Source organism: Schistocerca gregaria, chromosome 2 (genome assembly GCF_023897955.1).
Source record: "Schistocerca gregaria isolate iqSchGreg1 chromosome 2, iqSchGreg1.2, whole genome shotgun sequence".
Taxonomy (NCBI): domain Eukaryota; kingdom Metazoa; phylum Arthropoda; class Insecta; order Orthoptera; family Acrididae; genus Schistocerca; species Schistocerca gregaria.
In genome coordinates, this window is record NC_064921.1 from 885,628,266 (window position 1) to 885,653,928 (window position 25,663).

General features: G+C 43.8%; 1 protein-coding gene across 4 annotated transcripts in view; it reads left to right on the top strand.

The window, feature by feature from the left end:
* Positions 1-25,663, top strand: part of LOC126335312 (solute carrier family 46 member 3-like) — a 458,236-nt gene that overhangs the window by 298,812 nt on the left and 133,761 nt on the right. For all 4 annotated transcript variants that reach the window (XM_049998458.1, XM_049998456.1, XM_049998455.1 and 1 more), the window contains exon 2: positions 14,963-15,092. In XM_049998458.1, coding sequence (XP_049854415.1) covers positions 14,964-15,092 — 129 coding nt within the window. In that variant the 5' untranslated portion in view covers position 14,963. The remainder of the gene's footprint in view (positions 1-14,962; positions 15,093-25,663) is intronic.

Sequence of the window (25,663 nt, forward strand, 5' to 3'; positions counted from 1 at the left end):
AGAAATTAATGCGGGGTGTACGACTAACGTATCCCTTAGGATAGCGCTGCGAAATCTGGCATTAATGGGCTACAGCAGCAGATGAAAAAAATGGCTCTGAGCACTATGGGACTTAACTTCCGAGGTCATCAGTCCCCTAGAACTTAGAACTACCTAAACTTAACTAACCGAAGGACATCACACACATCCATGCCCGAGGCAGGATTTGAACCTGCGACCGTAGCGCTCGCTCGGCTCCAGACAGTAGCGCCTAGAACCGCACGGCCACTCCGGCCGGCGAGCAGATGACGTGAGTGCCTTTGCTAACAGCACGACATCGCCTGCAGCGCCTCTCCCGGCCTCCTGTCCACATTGGTTGAACACTAGACGACTGGAAAACCGTGGTCTGGCGGTTGAGTCTCGATTTCAGTTGGTAATAGCTGATCGTGAGGTTTGAGTGTGGGGCACACCCTGCGAGCTACGGACCCAAGTTGTCAACGAGGTACAGTGCAAGCTGGTAGTGGTTCCATAAAGGTATGGGCTGTTTTCACGTGAAACTGATCCGATCATTGACTTAAAATGTTATGTTCGGCTACTTGGAAACCATTTGCATCCGTTCATGGACTCCATGTTCCCAAACAGAGATGGAATTTTTATGGATGACAATGCGCTATGTTGCTGAGCCACAGTCGAAGAACATTCTGGGCTATTCGAACAAATGATTTGGACACCTAGATCCCCCAACATGAATCTCATCGAAAATTTATGAGATATAATCGAGAGCTCAGTTCAAGCACAAACTCGTGCACCGGCAACGCTTTCCCGATTACGGACGGCTGTAGAGGAAGCATGGCTCAATATTTCTGCACGTGTCTTCCAGCGATTTGCGGAATCCATGCCAAGTCAAGCTGCAAAAGGAGGTCCGACACGATCTTAGGAAGCATCCCATGACTTGTCACCTCACTGAATTGTCACATTCGTTGGTTCCTCCAACTGACGGGATTTAAACCACTCTCCTTCCATATGCTAGTCCAGTGTCTTTCCCTTGCGCCACATCACCATTTTTAACAATACCTATCGCAGCTTTACATAATGCACTGCATTCTTAAAAACTAACATAACATTAAATGGTAACACGTTTTTGTGTGGTTTTCTTGTGATTTGAGTCTCTGCATAACTTCTGCAACCTGCACCTCCAATTGATCTGGCTTACTGTAGTCAGACCTTGGTCAGCCTCTACAATTTTTAACCCCACGCTTCCCTCCATTAACAGATTAACAATTGCTTGATGCCTCTGGATGTGTCTTATCAACCGATCCCTTGTTTTAGTGGAATTTTGCCATAATTTCTTTTTCCCCAGTTCTGTTCAGTAGCTCCTCATTACTTACAGCCGGCCGCGGAGGTCTCGCGGTTCTAGGCGCTCAGTCCGGAACCGCGAGACTGCTACGGTCGCAGGTTCGAATCCTGCCTCGGGCATGGATGTATGTGATGTTCTTAGGTTAGTTAGGTTTAATTAGTTCTAAGTTCTAGGCGACTGATGACCACAGATGTTAAGTCGCATAGTGCTCAGAGCCAGCCATTACTTACATGTCCTATCCATCTAATCTCCAGAAATCTTTCACAGCATCACATTTCAAATGCTTCTGTTCGAACTGCTTATCGTCCACATTTCACAACCGTAAACGGCTACAACCCAGAGAAACATCTTCAGAAAAGACTTCCTAACACTTAAATTTATATTAAATGTTAATAAATTTCTGAGTCTCAGAAACTTCCTTGCTATTGCAGTCTGCATTTCATATCCATTCTACTTAAGATACAATCAGTTATTTTGTTGGCCAAAAAGAAAAACTCTCCTACTACTTTTAGTGTCTCATTTCCTAATGTAAGTCTCTCAACATCGTCTGATTTAGTTGTATGACATTCCATTATACTAGTTTTACTTTTGAAACTTCCTGGCAGATTAAAACTGTGTGCCGTACCGACCCCGAACTCGGGACCTTTGCCTTTCGCAGGCAAGTGCTCTACCGACTGAGATACCCATGCACGACTCACGCCCCGTCCTCACAGCTTCACTTCTGCCAGTACCTCGCCTCCTATCTTCCAAACTTCACAGAAGCTCTCCTGGGAACCTTGCAGAACTAGCACTCCTGAAAGAAAGGATATTGCGGAGACATGGCTTAGCCACAGCCTGCCACATGTTTCCAGAACACAGAGCACTTGCCGCGAAAGGCAAAGGTCCCGAGTTCGAGTCTCGGTCCGGCACACAGTTTTAATCTGCCAGGAAGTTTCATATCAGCGCACACTCCGCTGCAGAGTGAAAATCCGATTCTAGTGTTACTTTTGTTGATAATCATCTTATAACATCTTTTCAAGACAATACCGTCCACCCCCGGTAGCTGAGTGGTCAGCGTGACAGACTGTCTATCCTAAGGGCACGGGTTCGTTTCCCGGCAGTATCGGAGATTTTCTCCGTTCAGGGACTGGGTGTTGTGTTGTGCTAATCATCATCATTTCATCCCCATCGTCGCGCAAGTCACCGAAGTGGCGTCAAATCGAATGACTTGCACCCGGCGAACGGTCTACTCGACGAAAGGCCCTCGTCACACTGTATTTGTATTTGGAAGACAATATCCATGACCTTCAACTGCTCATACAAATCCAGTGCCATTTCTGACAGAATTACATCAGCAAATTTCAATTTTAATTTCTTTTTCGAAATTTCTCCCTGAGTCCCTTTACACCTTGCTCAATGTGCAAATTGAATAACTTTGAAGAGAGACCACAATCTGGTCGTATTCCGTTCTCAACTATGGCTTCCTTTCCCTGCCCTTCAAATCTTATAACTGCAATGTGGTTTTTGTACAAGTTATATATAATTTTTCGCTTTTGTATTTTATTCATGTTACCTTTAGAATTTCAAAGAATGTATTCCAGTTAACATACACAGTCCAGTGCTCCAGTCACATTAATGTAACCATCTGTCAAAAGCCTAAATACCCACTTTTTGCAACAGGGACCGCAGCCAGACGTGCAGGGAGAGAGGTAGTGCTATGACTAGCTGCGCTACGTTTCTCGGTTGAGGATCCATGGCGCGAACACCCCGATCGAAGTTGTCTCACACATTCTAGATGGGGTTTAAATTCGGAGAGACTGGTTAACAGGGGAGTACGGAAAAACTCATCCTGGTGCTCTTCGAACCACGCCCGTACACTGTGAGCTGTGTGATAGTTACGTTGTCCTGCTGGTAGATGCCATCGTGCCGAGGAAGAACTAACGAAATGCATGTAGGAACTGACATGATCCCCAAAGACAGGTGCATACATAAGTTGTCCTGCTGGTAGATGCCATCATGCCAAGAAAAAAAAAACTGCATGTAGAGGCAGACATGATCCCCAAAGATAGATGAATACATGAGTTGTCCTGCTGGTAGATGCCATCATGCAGAGGAGAGAACAAAATGCACGTAGAGTCAGACATGACCCCCAAAAATGAGTTGTCCTGCTGGTAGATGCCATCAAGCCAAGAAACATGCCGAGGAAAAAACAAAATGCATGTAAGGGCAGAATGACCCCCAAAGATAGATGAATACATGAGTTGTCCTGCTGGTATATGCCATCATGCAGAGGAGAGAACAAAATGCACGTAGAGACAGACATGATCCCCAAACATAGATGCATACATGAGCTGTCCTGCTGGTAGATGCCATCGTGCTGAGGAAAAAACAAACTGCTTGTAGGGGCTGACATGGACGCCAAAGTTAGATGCATACATGAGTTGATCCACTGTGCCTTACAGAATTACGAGATCATTGAAGGAATACCACTAAAACATTCCCCAGACCATAACGCTCCCTTCTCTGGCCTGGACTCTTCCGACGATTGTTGCAGCGCAGTAAAAAACCAATGGCTCTCTGTCTCATGGAGCGTAAAACATGATTCATTTTAAAAGGTCACCTGTGACGTCCAGTTGTGGCACTGCCAAGCAAATTCCAGCTTACGTCGCTGATGAATAGTAGTCAGCGTAGGTGCATGAGCGAGGCACCTGCTGCAGAGACTCATACACAGTAATATTCGGCGAACTGTCATTGAGGAGACACTGTTGGCACCCCTTTGGTTCATTTGGGCTGTCACTTGCTCAACACTTCCACAGCTATTCGTCTGTACACATATGACGCACCAGAGCTACCTTGGTTTTGGGAAACGTCATTTTGCTGAAGAAATCGATGAAATGTATGATGAGACAAAAGAAATTATTCAGGTAGTGAAGGGAGACGAAAATTTAATAGTCATGGGTGACTGGAATTCGACAGTAGGAAAAGGAAGAGAAAGAAACGTAGAAGGTGAATATGGATTGGGGCTAAGAAATGCAAGAGGAAGCCGCCTCGTATAATTTTGCACAGAGCATAGCTTAATCACGGCTAACAGTTGGTTCAAGAATCATGAAAGAAGGTTGTATACGTGGAAGAACCCTGGAGATACTAGAAGATATCAGATAGATTATATAATGGTAAGACAGAGATTTAGAAACCAGATTTTAAATTGTAAGGCATTTCCAGGGGCAGATATGGACTATGACCACAATCTATTGGTTATGAACTGTAGATTAAAACTGAAGAAACTGCAAAAAGGTGGTAAATTGAGGAGATGGGACCTAGATAAACTGAAAGAACCAGAGGTTGTACAGAGTTTCAGGGAGAGCATAAGGGAACAATTGACAGGAATGGGGGATAGAAATACAGTAGAAGAAGAATGGGTAGCTTTGAGGAATGAAATAGTGAAGGCAGCAGAGGATCAAGTAGGTAAAAAGACGAGGGCTAGTAGAAATCCTTGGATAACAGAAGAGATACTGAATTTAATTGATGAAAGGAGAAAATATAAAAATGCAGTAAGTGAAACAGGAAAAAAGGAATACAAACGTCTCAAACATGAGATCAACAGGAGGTGCAAAACTGCTAAGCAGGGATGGCTAGAGGACAAATGTAAGGATGTAGAGGCTTATCTCACGAGGGGTAAGATAGATACTGCCTACAGGAAAATTAAAGGGATCTTTGGAGAAAAGGGAACCGCTTGCATGAATATCAAGAGCTCAGATGGAAACCCAGTTCTAAGCAAAGAAGGGAAAGCAGAAAGGTGGAAGGAGTATATACAGGGTCTATACAGTGGCGATGTTGTTGAGGACAATATTATGGAAATGGAAGAGGAGGTAGATAAAGATGAAATGGGAGATAAGATATTGCGTGAAGAGTTTGACAGGATACTGAAAGACCTAAGTCGAAAGAAGGACCCGGGAGTAGACAACATTCCATTAAAACTACTAACAGCATTTGGGTAGCCAGTCCTGACAAAACTTTACCATCTGGTGAGCAAGATGTATGAGACAGGCGAAATTCCCTCAGACATCAAGAAGAATATAATAATTCCAATCCCAAAGAAAGCAGGTGTTGACAGATGTGAAAATTACCGAACTATCGGTTTAATTAGTCACAGCTGCAAAATACTAACGCGAATTCTTTACAGACAAATGGTCAAACTGATAGAAGCCGACCTCGGGGAAGATCTGTTTGGATTCCGTAGAAATGTTGGAACACGTGAGGCAATACTGACCCTGCGACTTATCTTAGAACATTGATTAAGGAATGGCAAACCTACGTTTCTAGCATTTGTAGACTTAGAGAAAGCTTTTCACAATGTTGGCTGGAATGCTCTCTTTCAAATTCTGAAGGTGGCAGAGGTAAAATATAGGGAGCGAAAGACTTATTAAAATTTGTACAGAAAGCAGATGGCAATTATAAGGGTTGAGGGACATGAAAGGGAAGCAGTGTTTGGGAAGGGAGTGAGACAAGGTTGTAGCCTCTCCCCGATGTTATTCAACCTGTATATTGAGCAAGCAGTAAAGGAAACAAAAGTTCGGAGTAGGTATAAAAATCCATGGAGAAGAAATAAAAACTTTGAGGTTCGCCGATGACATTGTAATTCTGTCAGGGACAGCAAAGGACTTGGAAGAGGAGTTGACCGGAATGGACAGTGTCTTGAAAGAAGAGCATAAGATGAACATCAACAAAAGCAAAACAAGGCTAATGGAATGTAGTCGAATTAAGTCGGGTGATACTGAGGGAATTAGATTAGGAAATGAGACGCTTAAAGTAGTAAAGGAGTTTTGCTATTTGGGGAGCAAAATAACTGATGAATGGCTCTGAGCACTATGGGACTTAACTTCTGTGGTCATCAGTCCCCTAGAACGTAGAACTACGTAAACCTAACTAACCTAAATACATCACACACATCCATGCCCGTGGCAGGATTCGATCCTGCGACCGTAGCAGTCGCGCGGTTCCGGACTGAGCGCCTAGAACCGCGAGACCACCGCGGCCGGCATAACTGATGATGGACGAAGTACAGAGGATATAAAATGTAGACTGGCAATGGCATGGAAAGCGTTTCTGAAGAAGAGAAATTTGTTAACATCGAGTATTGATTTAAGTGCGAGGAAGTCGTTTCTGAAAGTATTTGTATTGAGTGTAGCCATGTATGGAAGTGAAACATGGATGATAAATAGTTTAGACAAGAAGAGAATAAAATCTTTCGAAATGTGGTGCTACAGAAGAATGCTGAAGATTAGATGGGTCTATCACATAAGTAATGAGGAGGTATTGAATAGAATTGGGGAGAAGAGGAGGTTGTGGCACAACTTGACAAGAAGAAGGGATCGGTTGGTAGGACATGTTCTGAGGCATCAAGGGATCACCAATTTAGTGCTGGAGGACAGCGTGGAGGGTAAAAATCGTAGAGGGAGACCAAGAGATGAATGCACTAAACAGATTCAAAAGGATGTAGGTTGCAGTAGGTACAGGATAGAGTAGCATGGAGAGCTGCATCAAACCAGTCTCAGGACTGAAGACCACCACTACAACAACAACAACAACATTTTGCTGTGCACTGTATGCATTAACTGTTATGGCTCAAGTCAAGCGCCGGCAAGTCAGTCGGAATGAGATAGCAGAGAGGGCTGTGAAGAAGATGTCAGCCAATTACATGCTGACAGAATTCTCTCCAGGATGACAACGCAGCGGCAGTGGCCTCTAAGTGTCGCGCCCGACTGATCGTGGCCCAGTTCAAGAGGGCGGAACGGAGAGATTTTCTGACTTCCCAAAGGACATGATCATTTTCTTTCGGACGGTTGGCGAAGAATTTCTGAAACGGCAAAGTTCACTGTGATTAAAGTATACCGTGGATTGCAAAATTGCACTATCCAAAATTGTAGCTGATGCAGCTGTGATGCACCATGGGCCATAGATGACAGGGGTGAATGACGGCTGCGAAGATGTGTACGGGCGACCAGATGTGCCACTGTTGAGCAATTGACCGGTGTCTCCTCAGCGACCATTCAGCAAACGTTGCTGCGCATGGGCCTCTGCTGCAGACACCAAGTTCATGTACGCTGTTCATTGGAGACAAAGGCTGGAATTTACTTGTCAGTACCATACTGAACGTCCACTGAGTGGCGACAGGTGGCCTTTTCAGATGAATCAATTTTATACTCCATCGGACAGATGGCCATTGGCAGGTATGCGTGAAACGTCCGAAAGCAAATATCATGCAACAATCGTCCAGGCCGGAGGAGGGAGCGCTATGGGCTGGATAATGTTTCTGTGGCATTCCCTATGTGGTCTCGTCATTTAGGAATGGATCAACACAAGTACGCGTCTATCCTTGGGGCCCGTGTCCACCTCTACACGCAGTTTGTTTTATAACACTGCAACTGCATTGACGTAGCTTGTGCAATCAAATACCGAGTTTGATTATTACGTACTATGTCTCAACAGTACAAATAGTCCTGTCACGGCCGCCACGTATAACACTTCTATCCACTATTGCTATACCATAACATAAAGTTGAAGGCAGGTTGTGAAATAAAACTATCTTGTTAAAGCAATTATGGTATAACGCAACAGAGCAGTGTTACCCTCTGAGAGGAATTTTGGTATGTTGACCGTGTTGTACCTAACGGAAGTGGCTTATCGGAAGTGAAAGTCAGAATTACGTAAATATTCAAACAATAACAAACAATAATTTACTTACCCACACTGTTGAAAGAGTAAGAAAAAAACGATCGCCAGCCTAATTAGGCAAGAGAATGATTGACATTCTTGTTCAAGAAAATAAGTATGGGTAGCTTTAATGGACAAACTCAACCTATACTTTGCCACACGTGAGTGCAATGAACTCTGGCACCTAAGTTCAGTATGACCACGTTAAGGTTGGAAATACCAGATCAGAATAAACAATTGGCATAAATATAACAGATAACAATACACACTATTATTTTCAGGGTTTATTCAAACTGAATGGTCTTTGTAACATTACTATTAATACTCACTGTAGAATCATAAACTGGACATAGGTTCAGTATTACCTTTCAAACATTTTCCTAGCTCGCATAAAATTGTATAAGTAACTCACTGCAAAATTATGAACTGGTCACAGGTTACGTCTCTCTCAGCTAAATACTTTTCTATTTAGAATGAAAGTTAAATGGAATTCACTAACAGATTACTTCTCACTGTCTTTTGAATAAAGAAGTTACTGTTTTCATAGATAGTTGTCTTTCTATTAATCGTTATGTATCATGAGCACAATAGACAAACTATGGATCCTGTTAAAACGTTAATTCACAAGAGGAACCCAATATTGTACAGAATTTGACTTGAATAGCAAGAGTAATTGAAAATTTGCTATAGTTAAGTAATTTTGTGCATTTGAACTACTTTCAGTGGAGGGGGGCCCTTAATCTTGACCACTGTAGCAGAGCATACTGAACACAGTTTCAATACACTAAAGAAACAAGCCCTTAACAAGTATGAACATATAACCTTCAACAGCACTAGTTCTCAACTCTCACTGGAGTAGAACACAACTTGACATATCTGTGAGAAACTGACTCACATTTTGCGATTTACAACAGGCAGCAATGTGATGATTTACTAAGCAAAACTTTACAAGCTCAGTTTTAAGAACTTTTAATTTTGAAGTTGACAACAACATATTAATAAGCAGTTTTAATAGAAAAATTATTTTCAGCAAGCATCATGTACTTTAGCTCACTCTCTTGCCACATTAACTTTAACTTTCTTTTTACTATGTTCAAGAGGCATTAATTAGTAAAACACTGGGCTTTAATGTTCTTTCAATAAGGATACTCGGTAATCACTTTAGCATGGGAAGGACCTTAAGTGGTTGTGTGACTAGGGATAAAAAGTCAAGGTACATATAAGAGTTCGAGTATATGTTACCTTATATTTGTGCACACTAAAACATCCAATGAGCTGATCCTTCACCATACATTTCTACTATTCCTTGGTTTCTTTTCAGTGATTGCGTAATGTGGTGGCGATTACGTGGATTTGCAGGTAGAATTGCTGGACTTTGAAATTTTTTGTTGGCGATGATAGATGTCAATTCCAGAATAGTTCCAGCCAGCTCTTTATCCATCCATCCGAGGCATAGCAAAGCGGCACGGAAAGCCTCTCTCGGCACCAGCACAATACACAACTTTTATATAAGCAGTTGACAGTTTGGAAGCTCGTCCCCGACTGACTCTTTGTTCCACCTTTTCTACCTAGGCCAACCACAATTTGCGCGTGCTACACAGTTCCGTTCCCGAAGGGAACCACAACACCTTTTACATACAAAAGAACTAAGAACCCTAATTGAAGGTCAGCAGTTTACATAACAACAAACAAATATTTTAAATAAATCAGAACATTTGCATATGTTGGTAGTTCAACACAAAATTATTTAAATAAAATTATTTAATTTGAAAGACAACCAACAAAAGATAATTACAGAGATTATACTTCATCATAGTATCGAATTAATCGTACACTAATTACATAAGTTCAACGATGGGATGTTGAACAAAATGGGGAGCTAAATGAATCAACAAAAGGTATGTAATATCTAAGCTATGGTGCTACAGTTTCTCCTCGGAACAATATCATCTACCACCTGGGCAATGCATGTCACATATCTCGCTTCAAAGAGCATTAGTATGATTGTACTGTACTCCAATGGCGCCCAGAATCTCCCGATTTAAACCCAACTGAAAATCTGTGGGACGACCTCGATCAAGCTGTACACATCATGCTTCCTCAGCCAAGAAACTTAGCATAGCTGACCACGGCACTGATTTCGGCAGGGCTGCATATCCCTGTCGTTACCTTCCAGAACCTAAATGACTTTCTTCCTGCACTTCTCGCAGCAGTCCGCACTGCAAAACGTGACTATTGAGGCTTTTGACAGCGGATCACATTAATGCGACTGAACAGTGTAGAGCGACTGTAACAGAACTACATGCGACGATCCCATGTCTGCAGTGACACTGAGAGACAACTTTTTCAGTGAACGTTGCAAATGTAGCAGCTTCTGAAACTTGTACAGATGAACTGAAGTGATTATTGCTGCTTCCTGGAGTTAGGATTATCGGTCTCTCTGGCATCAAGCTACGCGCACTTTTTCTAGCCCATCAACATGGGAAATTATCTGAGGGTATTGGGGAGTATTCAGCGGGAGTTCATGATCATGATTCAGAAGTTTGAACCCTTAGTTTGAGCCTTGCGCAAGGCTAAGACGGAACGAGGGTAGATTTCCGCTTACAACTTTCGATTCGGTTGTTTCCGGACCAAACTGATACATTTACCCTTCTCCATAATCCCCGAGAGTTTGTACCATCACCACGGAATTACTACGGTTCAAATGGTTCAAATGGCTCTGAGCACTATGGGACTTAACATCTGAGGTCATCTGTCCCCTAGAACTTAGAACTACTGAAACCAAACTAACCTAAGGACATTACACACATCTATGCCCGAGGTAGGATTCGAACCTGCGATCGTAGCGGTCGCGCGGTTCCAAACTGTTGCGACTAGAACCGCTCAGCCACTCCGGCCCGCCGGAATTACTATGTTTACGATAGTATCATCATCACGGAATCACCTTGTTTACAATGATGGCAGCACATTCGTCATACAGTCTTCGTTGAAGACAAGTACTTTAAATTTTCCCAACATGATTTCCCAAGAACAACGCCGTCTTTCTTCCAAAGATTCTCCTTTAAGCATCTGTGTTACACCTTCATATAAGCTGTACCTTCCTGTTACGATACTAGTAGCACATCTCTGAAATCTAATTTGTGTAATATATTTAATACCTAAGCTTTCACCGAGCAATGTGGCGCAGTGGTTAGACACTGGACTCGCATTCGGGAAGACGACGGTTCAATCCCGCGTCCGGCCATCCTGATTTACGTTTTCCGTGATTTCCCTAAATCGCTCCAGGCAAACGCCGAGATGGTTCCTTTCAGAGGGCATGGCCAACTTCCTTCCCCGTCCTTCCCCAATACGATGAGACCGATGGCCTCGCTGTCTGGTCTCCTTCACCAAACAACCCCGACCTAAGCTTTAAGCACGTCCATTTGTCCCAACAACCGACAAACAATTCCTATACAATGTAAAGTGTTGATTTACTCTTACCATTCTCATAAACAGACCTAGAATATTTGCAAAAACCAAACAGAACAGTAAATATTCTGTAGTGCTTTACCTTGCACCATTATCTTAGCATGAATAAAAACTGAAACAGGGATATCGAGATACAAAGTTACGAGGTGCATTCAAGTTCTAAGGCTACCGATTTTTTTTCTAATTAACTAGTCACCCGAAATCGATGAAACTGGCGTTACTTCTCGACGTAATCGCCCTGCAGACGTACACATTTTTCACAACGCTGACGCCATGATTCCATGGCAGCGGCGAAGTCTTCTTTAGCAGTCTGTTTTGACCACTGGAAAATCGCTGAGGCAATAGCAGCTCGGCTGGTGAATGTGCGGCCACGGAGAGTGTCTTTCATTGTTGTAAAAAGCCAAAAGTCACTAGGAGCCAGGTCAGGTGAGCAGGGTGCATGAGGAATCACTTCAAAGTTGTTATCACGAAGAAACTGTTGCGTAACTTTAGCTCGATGTGCGGGTGCATTGTCTTGGTGAAACAGCACACGTGCAGCCCTTCCCGGACGTTTTTGTTGCAGTGCAGGAAGGAAGGAATTTGTTTCTTCAAAACATTTTCGTAGGATTCACCTGTTACCGTAGTGCCCTTTGGAACGCAATGGGTAAGGATTACGCCCTCGCTGTCCCAGAACATGGACACCATCATTTTTTCAGCACTGGCAGTTACCCGGAATTTTTTTGGTGGAGGTGAATCTGTGTGCTTCCATTGAGCTGACTGGCGCTTTGTTTCTGGATTGAAAAATGGCATCCACGTCTCATCCTTTGTCAACCGACGAAAAGAAAGTCTCATTCGTGCTGTCGTTGCGCGTCAAGATTGCTTGGCAACATGCCACACGGGCAGCCATGTGGTCGTCCGTCAGCATTCGTGGCACCCACCTGGATGACACAGAACCCACAGAAATGCCAACTCTGGAGGCAATCTGTTCAACAGTCATTCGGCGATCCTCCAAAACAGTTCTCTACACTTTGTCGATAATGTTGTCAGACCAGCTTGTGCGAGCCCGAGGTTGTTTCGGTTTGTTGTCACACGATGTTCTGCCTTCATTAAACTGTCGCACCCACGAACGCACTTTCCACACATCCATAACTCCATCACCACATGTCTCCTTCAACTGTCGATGAATTTCAATTGGTTTCACACCGCGCAAATCCAGAAAACGAATGATTGCACGCTGTTCAAGTAAGGAAAACGTCGCCATTTAAAGTATTTAAAACGGTTCTCATTCTCGCCGCTGGCGGTAAAATTTCATCTGCCGTACGGTGCTGCCATCTCTGGGACGTATTGACAATGAACGAGGCCTCATTTTAAAACAATGCGCATGTTTCTATCTCTTTCCAGTCTGGACAAAAAAAATCGGAGGCCTTAGAACTTGAATGCACCTCGTAAAATGATGATTGAACAAGAAGCGCCATGTTTCGTGCAACTGAGATATTCATACCTCATAAATTGGTAAGAGATGGAACGGATCCCCCGTGGTACACAAAAAAGGTCCGAACGCTGTTGCAGAGGCAACGGAAAAAGCATGCGAAGTTCAGAAGGACGCGAAATCCCGAAGATGGGCTAAAATTTACAGACGCGCGAAATTTGGCACGTACTTCGATGCGAGATGCCTTTAATAGGTTCCACAACGAAACATTGTCTCGAAATTTGGTAGAAAATCCGAAGAAAATCTGGTCGTATGTAAAGTACACAAGCGGCAAGACGCACTCAATACCTTCGCTGCGCAGTGCCGATGGTACTGTTACCGACGACTGTGCCGCTAAAGCAGAGTTATTGAACGCAGTTTTCCGAAATTCCTTCACCAGGGAAGACGAATGGAATATTCCAGAATTTGAAACACGAACATCTGCTAGCATGAGTTTCTTAGAAGTAGATACCTTAGGGGTTGCGAAGCAACTCAAATCGCTTGATACGGGCAAGTCTTCAGGTCCAGATTGTATACCGATTAGGTTCCTTTCAGATTACGCTGATACTATAGCTCCCTACTTAGCACTCATATACAACCGCTCGCTCACCGATAGATCTGTACCTACGGATTGGAAAATTGCGCAGGTCGCACCAGTGTTCAAGAAGGGTAGTAGGAGTAATCCATTTAACTACAGACCTATATCATTGACGTCGGTTTGCAGTAGGGTTTTGGAGCATATACTGTATTCAAACATTATGAATCACCTCGAAGGGAACGATCTATTGACACGTAATCAGCATGGCTTCAGAAAACATCGCTCTTGTGCAACGCAGCTAGCTCTTTATTCGCACGAAGTAATGGCCGCTATCGACAGGGGATCTCAAGTTGATTCCGCATTTCTAGATTTCCGGAAAGCTTTTGACACCGTTCCTCACAAGCGACTTCTAATCAAGCTGCGGAGCTATGGGGTATAGTCTCAGTTGTGCGACTGGATTCGTGATTTCCTGTCAGGAGGGTCGCAGTTCGTAATAATAGACGGCAAATCATCGAGTAAAACTGAAGTGATATCAGGTGTTCCCCAGGGAAGCGTACTGGGACCTCTGCTGTTCCTGATCTATATAAATGACCTGGGTGACAATCTGAGCAGTTCTCTTAGATTGTTCGCAGATGATGCTGTAATTTACCGTCTAGTAAGGTCATCTGAAGACCAGTATCAGTTGCAAAGCGATTTAGAAAAGATTGCTGTATGGTGTGTCAGGTGGCAGTTGACGCTAAATAACGAAAAGTGTGAGATGATCCACATGAGTTCCAAAAGAAATCCGTTGGAATTCGATTACTCGATAAATAGTACAATTCTCAAGGCTGTCAATTCAACTAAGTACCTGGGTGTTAAAATTACGAACAACTTCAGTTAGAAGGACCACATAGATAATACTGTCGGGAAGGAGAGCCAAAGGTTGCGTTTCATTGGCAGGACACTTAGAAGATGCAACAAGTCCACTAAAGAGACAGCTTACACTACACTCGTTCGTCCTCTGTTAGAATATTGCTGCGCGGTGTGGGATCCTTACCAGGTGGGATTGACAGAGGACATCGAAAGGGTGCAAAAAAGGGCAGCTCGTTTTGTATTATCACGTTATAGGGGAGAGAGTGTGGCAGATATGATACACGAGTTGGGATGGAAGTCATTACAGCATAGACGTTTTTCGTCGCGGCGAGACCTTTTTACGAAATTTCAGTCACCAACTTTCTCTTCCGAATGAGAAAATATTTTGTTGAGCCCAACCTACATAGGTAGGAATGATCATCAAAATAAAATAAGAGAAATCAGAGCTCGTACAGAAAGGTTTAGGTGTTCGATTTTCCCGCTCGCTGTTCGGGAGTGGAATAGTAGAGAGATAGTATGATTGTGCTTCGATGAACCCTCTGCCAAGCACTTAAATGTGAATTGCAGAGTAGTCATGTAGATGTAGACGGTGTGTTGTGCTGATGTTGTTGTTCTTGCTGTTGTGCAGGATGCAGCCGGTGGTGGTGGGCGCCGTGAAGTGGGCGTCCCGTTACGTGACAGTGGAGCCGCTCATGTTCCTGTACTACGTGGCCACTACCATCTCCACCGTGGTCACCCAGAACCTCATGATCTACAAGGTGAGTCCACCCACAAGGACATTACCCACACTATCATCTCCGCCACGTTCATGCAAAACTTCATGAAATGCTGCGAGATGAGCCCTCGTCCGAGACAGAATACACGCCACCATCACCATTTTGGTCCCCTGGAGCCTCATAACTAGTGAAAATATTTTTATCTGCTAAAAACTTTAAAATATTTTAATTTTTGCATAAGAAAAATATAAAAAATTCCATAAAAATACAAAAATATTTTTCAATATTAGAAAATTGTAAATACTTATGTTAAAAAATCACTCACATGTCATGCAGATGCAGGGTTGGATTGAAAAAACTCACTGTTGCACCGAACTACGAAAATTTTCTTCAAGTTTTCCTCACATACCGACGTCGGTTGTCTCGAAACAAAGCACACTGGCGGAAGAATAACTTTTCAGCATCACATGATGATAGTCTTGCACATTTCATCAAAGGAATGTTACTGCCACACACATTACAACATCTACTTCTCCTATGAAAACCTTGGCAATTTTACACATAATATGAAATCCATCATTCTTTTCGAGCACATTTTTAAATTTCTGTTTAATATCATCCACTTTTGGACATTTTTGTGAATTAATTTGCATTTCATTAACTAAGTTAATAAGCTGGTTGATGTTTCCAATTTTTTGATACAGTAAAACAAAAAACTCAAAGTTGCAGAATATGTAAGACAATTCACTTTTTAGTGCACTGTCGTTGAGTATGTTCTGAAGACTTTCAACTGAACAGACTCAATTCTAGTTTAGTTTATCAATCACGTATTTAAAGTTTTCAAAATTGTTTGCATAATGCACTGCTGCATTTAACCATGTCCCTCAACGAGTGACTATGGATCTAGATGGAATCATAAAATGTGGAGTTTTGGCTCTGGACAAATCAATTCTTGTTGACACTTTCACAAATACATTTTTTGCCATTTTAATTCAATTTCTCTACTTCAGGATACGATGTTTGTATCAGCTGACATAATCTGTGTAAATCATCTACTATACAAGTTAGGCATATCATGTGTGGGAAGCTTCAGGGAGACCTTCTGCTGCCGTCTTCATTGATGGAGCAGTGGTCGTAAGTGAGGGTAAAACACTATAAAATTTCACCCTATTCGCCCATAACAACTCCATAAATTCGTTGAATATACGAGCCATTGTTGTATGATACAATGAAAATATTTCTTAACATGCTAAGAGAAAACGCAGTCTCGAAACTATTTTATCACTTTCTAGCACACCTACCACAACATTTTCCACTTTCCTATCGCTAGAGTCTGGTGATTCGTCAATGCTTACTTAGCGTTTTCTTATTTTCACATTCTGCTCTGACCTTTCTTAACATTTCTTCGTAACAAGGAGGCATATGTAATTTTCTTAATGTTGATTCTTCTGGTGTTTCAAAAATTGCGTATTTCTTAAGAAAATTAATAAGTTTTGGACCTCTCAATTTATGTAAAGGAATATTACACGAAAGAAACGTGTTGCATAAATCTACAAAATATTCGTAATTTATTGAAACTAGGGTTTGTGAAGAGGAAGCTGCTTCTGAACTTGTCTAGCTGTCATTCCTTGTTTACTACCTGCCAAATGCCGCAAGACTTGTGATCACTGGTCTGCAATTACTGATTTTACACGTTTTTAACAGAAATGAATTCTTCCATAACTTGTAAAGATGCCACTAAATTCAGCAACATTTTGTTGTAAAAGAGAACAAACACTTCAGTTTACTTTCGGCTCATATTGCCAGTCGCTTCTCTTAAGATACTGTACTGTGTAAACGCTCTGCTTGAACCAAGATAGGACAATGAATAAAGAGTACTGTGCACGTTGCGTCATCCGTCCACATCATAAATAAAGGATTCCCTTTCCAGATATATTTTTGGAAAATGTTACACAATTACGTTTTTTCATGTGAAATAGATATGCAAGGAGAGCCCACCATCCACGACAGCATACATTTCAGCCTCTCTGTTGGGGTTGTCCTGGAAACCATTGTTTAAAAGGCGAATCAACTATCCATGATAACAATACGATAGTCAGATTCTGAATAACCACAAGGCAAGGCTGTCCTTTCATCAGCATAAAGAGCACTACCTCCATGTTCATCATCAAGAACCTCATGATGTATAAGGTGGACCTCTCATTGATCTAGAACTTGAGTTCGGCCTCCACACCCGTAATGAGACCACTGATTTCCTCAATGATCAGCCGAAAACTGATGAACTACAAAGTGAATTCATCATCTAGGTCAGCATACATATCAGCATCTCTTTTAAGGTAGCCTGAATGTCAGGACTACAAGGTGAGCTCCATATTCAGGATACCACCCTGTTCCACCATGTTCACCCAAAACCTCATCTATTCTAAGAGATAGGTCCCTCATATATTAGCTTGTTGTTCTTGTTGTGGTCTTCAGCCCAGAGGCTGGTTTGATGCATCTCTCCATGCTACTCTATCCTGTGCAAGCTTCTTCATCTACCAGTACCTACTGCAACCCATTTCCTTCTGAATCTGTTTAATGTATTCATCTATTGGTCTTCTTCTACGATTTTTACCCTCCACGTTGCCCTCCAATACGAAATTGGTGATCCCTTGATGCCTCACAACATGTCCTACCAACCGATCCCTTCTTCTGGTCAAGTTGTGCCACAAACTTCTCTTCTCCCCAATTCTATTCAGTACCTCCTCATTAGTTATATGATATACCCATCTAATCTTCAGCATTCTTTTGTAGCACCACATTTCCACAGCTTCTATTCCCTTCTTGTCTGAACTGTTTATCGTCAACGTTTCACTTCCATACAAGGCTACTCTCCATACAAATACTTTCAAAAATGACTTTCTAACACTTAAATCTATACTCGATGTTAACAAATTTCTCTTCTTCAGAAACGATTTTCCTTGCCACTGCCAGTCTACATTTTATATCCTCTCTACTTGGACCATCATCAGTTATTTTTCTCGCCAAATAGCAAAACTCCTTTACTACTTTAAGTGTCTCATTTCCTAATCTAATTCACTCAGCTTCACCCGACTTAATTCGACTACATTCCATTATCCTCGTTTTCCTTTTGTTGATGTTCATCTTATATCCTCCTTTCAAGACACTGTCCATTCCATTCAGCTGCACTTCCAGGTCCTTTGCTGTCTCTGAGACAATTACAATGTCATCGGTGAACCTCAAAGTTTTTATTTCTTCCCCATGGATTTTAATTCCTTCTCCAAATTTTTCTTTTGTTTCTTTTGTGTTAGCAGAAGAGCCAACACCGTGTTACGAGTAGAGGCCGAAATGAACGCGTTTTAGCTCACGCAGGCTGGCGTGACGAGGGAAGAACTATAATGACATGAGGTCTGGAACGTGACAAGAAATGAGAATTCAGAAAACGGACATGATTAGTTTGATACTTAACTTTAATCCATTAATGATGAACGTCGCTCTTGATGGTGCACGATTCAAAATATTTTCTGTTCAGAATACATTCTTGAAGTAATTATAGTAACTGAATATGGCGCCTTGCTAGGCCGCAGCATATGACGTAGCTGAACGCTATGCTAAACTGTCGTCGCTACATATGAGAGCGCATGTAGACAGTGAACCATCGTAGCAAAGTCGGCTGTACAACTGGGGCGAGTGTTAGGGAGTCTCTCTAGACTAGACCTGCCGTGTGGCGGCGCTCGGTCTGCAATCACTGATAGTGGCGACACGCGGGTCCGACGTATACTAACGGACCGCGGCCGATTTAAAGACTAACACCTAGCAAGTGTGGTGTCTGGCGGTGACACCACACTTTCCTTCACCGCTTGCTCAATATACAGATTGAATAACATCGGGGAGAGGATACAACCTTGTCTCACTTCCTTCCCAACCACTGCTTCCCTTTCATGTCCCTCGACTCATATAACTGCCATCTGGTTTCGGTAAAAATTGTAAATAGCCTTTCGCTCCGTGTATTTTACCGCTGCCACCTTCAGAATTTGACACAGAGTATTCCAGTCAACATTGTCAAAAGTTTTCTCTAAGTCTACAAATGCTAGAAACGTAGGCTAGCCTTTCCTAAATCTATTTTCTATGATAAGTCGTAGGGTCAGTATTGCCTCACGTGTTCCAACATTTCCACGCAATCCACACTGATCTTCCCCGAGGTCGGCTTCTACCAGTCTTTCCATTCGTCTGTGAAGAATTCGTGTTAGTATTTTGCAGCCGTGGTTTATTAAACTGATAGTTTGGTAATTTTTACATCTGTCAACACCTCCTTTCTTTGGGATTAGCATATATTAGCTTAAGGTTCTTGTATTCAATGAATAACTACCTGTGTCAGTGTTCATGTTGCCATGATTCTTGCAACCAGGAGAAGTTGTTCAAGGCACAAGAAAATGCTGTAGGAGTTGCTCGTGTCTGGACAACGACTGTTGGATTTCAATCTTGTATTGTGTGTATTCATTCTATTTAATAAGCAGAAATTGTAAATTCATAGAATCCTATTTACACTGCCGGAAAAAAATAGTACATCCTTTTATAGATTTCCAATTCACTCAAGATTTATTGTTGCAACAGTGCACATACATGAAATGATTACACTTATAGATCAATATCACTAGCGGTTCTGAGATATCAGGTATCGACATATGTTGAAACACCAGTATTAATACGCGGTGGAGTCTCCACGGGTGGCTATGCAGACGCTGACTCTGGCATCCAGTCGATCGTACAGATGGCAAATACTGTCAATCTGTTAACGTAGTTCTGTAACGACTGTTGGTTGACGAGTCGCACAAGCCACTTCTCGTCCCGTCGTATCCCAAACGTGCTCGATTGGAGAAAATTCCGGAGAGCATGCTGGTCAGGGAAGTTGTCGCACGATTTGTAGAGCGGGTTGAGTTTCACGGGTAGTGCGTGGGCGAGCGTTATCCTGTTGGAGCAACAAATCCCTTACCTGCTGCAAGAACGGCAAAAGGTCGGGTCTAACAACATTCTGCACGTACCGAGTGCCGGTTTGCGTACCCTCCAGAAAAATCAAAGGTGGACAAGAGTTGTAACTCATCGCAACCCAGACAATAACGCCTGGGGTGAGATTAGTGTGTCTTGGACGAATGCCTCTACGAGAGAGCACTCGCAGACTCTGTGTCGTACTCGCAAACGGCCATCTCTTGCGTGCAGGCAGAATCTGCTTTCGTCGCTGAAGACCACGGCGCACCATTCCATGCCCCAAGAAATACTCTGACGTGGCCAGTCGAACTGTGCACGTCGATGCTGTGACGTGAGTGGCAGATGGGCTACAGGTGTGCGGAACCGTAGTCCCATTGCTAGTAACTACTGGCCATTAAAATTGCTATACCAAGAAGAAGTGCAGATGGTAAACGGGTATTCATTGGACAAATACACCCCTGGAAATGGAAAAAAGAACACATTGACACCGGTGTGTCAGACCCACCATACTTGCTCTGGACACTGCGAGAGGGCTGTACAAGCAATGATCACACGCACGGCACAGCGGACACACCAGGAACCGCGGTGTTGGCCGTCGAATGGCGCTAGCTGTGCAGAATTTGTGCACCGCCGCCGTCAGTGTCAGCCAGTTTGCCGTGGCATACGGAGCTCCATCGCAGTCTTTAACACTGGTAGCATGCCGCGACAGCGTGGACGTGAACCGTATGTGCAGTTGACGGACTTTGAGCGAGGGCGTATAGTGGGCATGCGGGAGGCCGGGTGGACGTACCGCCGAATTGCTCAACACGTGGGGCGTGAGGTCTCCACAGTACATCGATGTTGTCGCCAGTGGTCGGCGGAAAGTGCACGTGCCCGTCGACCTGGGACCGGACCGCAGCGATGCACGGATGCACGCCAAGACCGTAGGATCCTACGCAGTGCCGTAGGGGACCGCACCGCCACTTCCCAGCAAATTAGGGACACTGTTGCTCCTGGGGTATCGGCGAGGACCACTCGCAACCGTCTCCATGAAGCTGGGCTACGGTCCCGCACACCGTTAGGCCGTCTTCCGCTCACACCCCAACATCGTGCAGCCCGCCTCCAGTGGTGTCGCGACAGGCGTGAATGGAGGGACGAATGGAGACGTGTCGTCTTCAGCGATGAGAGTCGCTCCTGCCTTGGTGCCAATGATGGTCGTATGCGTGTTTGGCGCCGTGCAGGTGAGCGCCACAATCAGGACTGCATACGACCGAGGCCAACACCCGGCATCATGGTGTGGGGAGCGATCTCCTACACTGGCCGTACACCTCTGGTGATCGTCGAGGGGACACTGAATAGTGCACGGTACATCCAAACCGTCATCGAACCCTTCGTTCTACCATTCCTAGACCGGCAAGGGAACTTGCTGTTCCAACAGGACAATGCACGTCCGCATGTATCCCGTGCCCCCAACGTGCTCTAGAAGGTGTAAGTCAACTACCCTGGCCAGCAAGATCTCCGGATCTGTCCCCCATTGAGCATGTTTGGGACTGGATGAAGCGTCGTCTCACGCGGTCTGCACGTCCAGCACGAACGCTGGTCCAACTGAGGCGCCAGGCGGAAATGGCATGGCAAGCCGTTCCACAGGACTACATCCAGCATCTCTACGATCGTCTCCATGGGAGAATAGCAGCCTGCATTACTGCGAAAGGTGGATATACTCTGTACTAGTGCCGACATTGTGCATGCTCTGTTGCGTGTGTCTGTGTGCCTGTGGTTCTGTCAGTGTGATCATGTGATGTATCTGACCCCACGAATGTGTCAATAAAGTTTCCCCTTCCTGGGACAATGAATTCACGGTGTTCTTATTTCAATTTCCAGGAGTGTATATTATACTAGAACTGAGATGTGATTACATTTTCTCGCAATTTGGGTGCATAGATCCTGAGAAAGCAGTACCCAGAACAACCACCTCTGGCCGTAATAACGTCCTTGATACGCCTGGGCATTGAGTCAAACAGAGCTTGGATGGCGTGTACAGGTACAGCTGTCCATACAGCTTCAACTGGCCAGGGCAGCAGCCGAACATTTTCTGTGTACAGAAAGGTCCGTACAGGACCTGCAACATGCGGTCGTGCATTATCCTGCTGAAATGTAGGGTTTCGCAGCGATCGAATGAAGGGTAGAGCCACAGGTCGTAACACATCTGAAATGTAACGTCCACTGTTAAAAGTGCCGTCAATTCGAACAAGAGGTGACCGAGACGTGTAACCAATGCCACCCACATCATCACGCCGGGTGATACGCCAGTATGGCGATAACGAATACACGCTCCCAATGTGCGTTCACCGCGATGTCGCCAAACATGGATGCGACCATCATGATGCTGTAAACAGAACCTGGATTCATCCGAAAAAATGGCATTTTCTCATTCGTGCACCCAGGTTTGTCGTTGAGTACACCAATGCAGGCGCTCCTGTCTGTGATGCAGCGTGAAGGGTAAACGCAGCCATGGTCTCTGAGCTGATAGTCCATGCTGGTGCAAACGTCGTCGAACCGTTCGTGCAGATGGTAGTTGTCTTGCAAACGTCCCCATCTGTCGACTCAGGGATCGAGACGTGGCTGCACGATCCGTTACAGCCATGCGGATAAGATGCCTGTCATCTCGAGTGCTAGTGATATGAGGCCGTTGGGATCCAGCACGGAGTTCCGTATTACCCTCCTGAACCAACGGATTCCATATTCTGCTAACAGTCATTGTATCTCGATCAACGCGAGCAGCAAAGTCGCGATACGATAAACCGCAATCGCAATAGACTACAATCCGACCTTTATCAAAGTCGGAAACGTGATGGTACGCATTTCTCGTCCTTACACGAGGTATCACAACAACGTTTCACCAGGCAACGCCGGTCAACTGCTGTTTGTGTATGGGAAATCGGTCGGAAACTTTCCTCATATCAACACGTTGTAGGTGTCGCCACCGGCGCCAACCTTGTGTGAATGCTCTGAAAAGCTAATCAGTTGCATGTCACAGCATCTTCTTCCTGTCGGTTAAATTTCGCGTCTGTAGCACGTCATCTTCGTGGTGTATCAACTTTAATGGCCAGTAGTGTAGTTCGCAACAGTTAGTGTTGCCACGTCTGGACTCACAAGTGCTGTGGTAGCTGTTCGATCTATTAATTCTGCCCTCACAATACCACGATCCTGTTAAGTGTCTGTGCTAAATGGACTTCCACAATCTCGTTTGCAGGTGTGAGAATGTTCACGTGACCACTGACGCTATCGTCGTTACACAGCTGACGGAGCACGTCCAACTTGTGTGGCAAGGGCTATCTAGTCATTGGAAGGCCGCAATTTCACCCCTGTCAAACTCGTTCAGTTGGGTGTAGGAAGCAAAGTGCGTCTCTGTAGCATGGTTGCCTGCTTGCCTTACATGTTTGAACCACACTGAACCTTCTGGCTGTGAGCATTCTTTATAAAATGGTGGCCATCTGTAGCTATAGCACTATGGTATCTGTTGGCGAACGGCGTTGAAACCATTATCAGTACAGCTGCTTGCTATTCCCCAGGTGGCATTTGCCGTCATCGGATCAAAAACTACGTCATCTTTCCAGGTGCACTAATTTTTTCGGCAGTATATATGCTTCTGACTCGAATAAATAAATAAATAAATTCGTACCCAGTACCGTCATCCACAATTCTGACGAATCTACAAAATAGTCTATACACTTTGAGAAATTTCGCTTGTGTTACCTCCCTTGTCGCCTGCTTGTGATCTGTGATGCAGTTACAAACAATATTGTGTATACAACAGTTTAATATTTCAGTCTTTTTCGGTACTTTCTTTTTCGTATCCGGGCATTTATTTGTTTTCCAGCATGCATTTCTGTTGATTTAACTTTTTCTATATAACCTTAACAAATGTCTCCTTGATTGTTAAAGTGCCTAATTTTATCTACGTTGCATCAGACTGCTATTTTCCCGAGATGTAACTGGATAATATTGCAATTTTCACTAGCTAGAATTTCGTCATAGATAACTGAATCATCTGCGACAACCTTGAGACTAATGTACACTATGAGGAGCAACGCTCCTATTACACTAGCAAGTGACGCAACTGAATGTACTGTTGTGCCTGCTTCTGTTTCGCTATCCAGAACACCATGCTGGGTCCTAGCTGTTAGTAAGTTTTCTAATCAGTAGCAGACCAGGCCATATAGTGTGGCAAAAAAAAAGAAAAAAAAAAGGTTCAAATGACTCTAAGCACCATGGGACATCATCTGAGGTCATCAGTCCCCTAGACTTAGTAACCTAAGAACATCACACACATCTAAGCCCGAGGCAGGATTCGAACCTGCGATCGTAGCAGCAGCGCGGTTCCGGACTGAAGCGCCTAGAACCGCTCCGTCACAGAGGCCGGCTATAGTGTGGCAACGTGGGGTTGTAGGATAAGTGGGCCCTGAAACCTGGGAGGTTTCACAGTGTTGTGCTACTCAGTTATTTCACACGCAACGCCAATAAATACACTGCCTGACAAGGTAAGTGATGTACGCAGGAGATACGGTTGGATGTCAGTGTATCTTCGTATACGTATGTACAAGCCATCGGCGATTATGAAACGATTAGAGCTGTAATTCTCTACGACAGGTAGAACGACCACCAAAGTGCAGTATTGTTCGTGTTTAGTGTTGTTACCAGGACTGGTATGGTACATAAGGGGCATGAATAACATCAGATTTTGAGTTATCACTTTAAAGGAGATGCCAACTACTTGTCTATTGCAGCGTTACCAACAGCTGACACTTTCAAAAGGGATCATTGTGGGTCTGCATCTGCCCCCATTTGCCGAATCGTGTAATATCCATATTTTTGGGGCTTTCAGATATTACAGTGACCCGATGTTGGACTGCAAAGGAACATGAGGGCACCGCCACACACTGTTCGTTGGCTTGCGGAGTATCTATGTAGATGTAGATCAGGAAGATCGTGAATGATTTGCCGACGTCCTTTGCATGTCTAATAACAAAGAATCTTACCTTTTTACAAATTTTTCTTCTGTTGTTTATCGAATGATTGAAGTAAGCTGATATGCCGTTTTGTTGCCTGAAAAGATGTATGTATTACAAACCACGTAATATTTATGTAATTTACTTAATTATAAAATACATTTTAATTACCGGTCGTCGACGATGAATAGAATACGAAAAGAATCAGGAGCTCAGAGTTCAAAAAAGGCTTGAAACAGATCTACAGGGTGAAAAGTATTTAAATTGACGAACTGTGAGAGGTTGTAGGGGACAATATTTTTCCCTAATGTCATTTTTTCCTATGTGGAGTATTTAAACCGGTAGAATAAGATTTCTCTGGCGGCAAATTAATTAAACCAACAAACACTTTTCCCTTTTTTATGACCAAGATACAACACATTAACACAACCCAATTTCAATTACAGTAGATTTTCAAAAATGATTCCATTGACACGTAAACAAAAGTTACTCCGTCGGATAATATTCTGTCTGACACGGACAAAAACTCCAGGAGTATCCTGAATTGTTCCTGCTGCTGCTACTACCCGGGCAACCAGATGCTCTTCTGATGCAACAGGAGTTGCGCATCTCTCCCCACACAAAAAAGTCCAGAGGGGA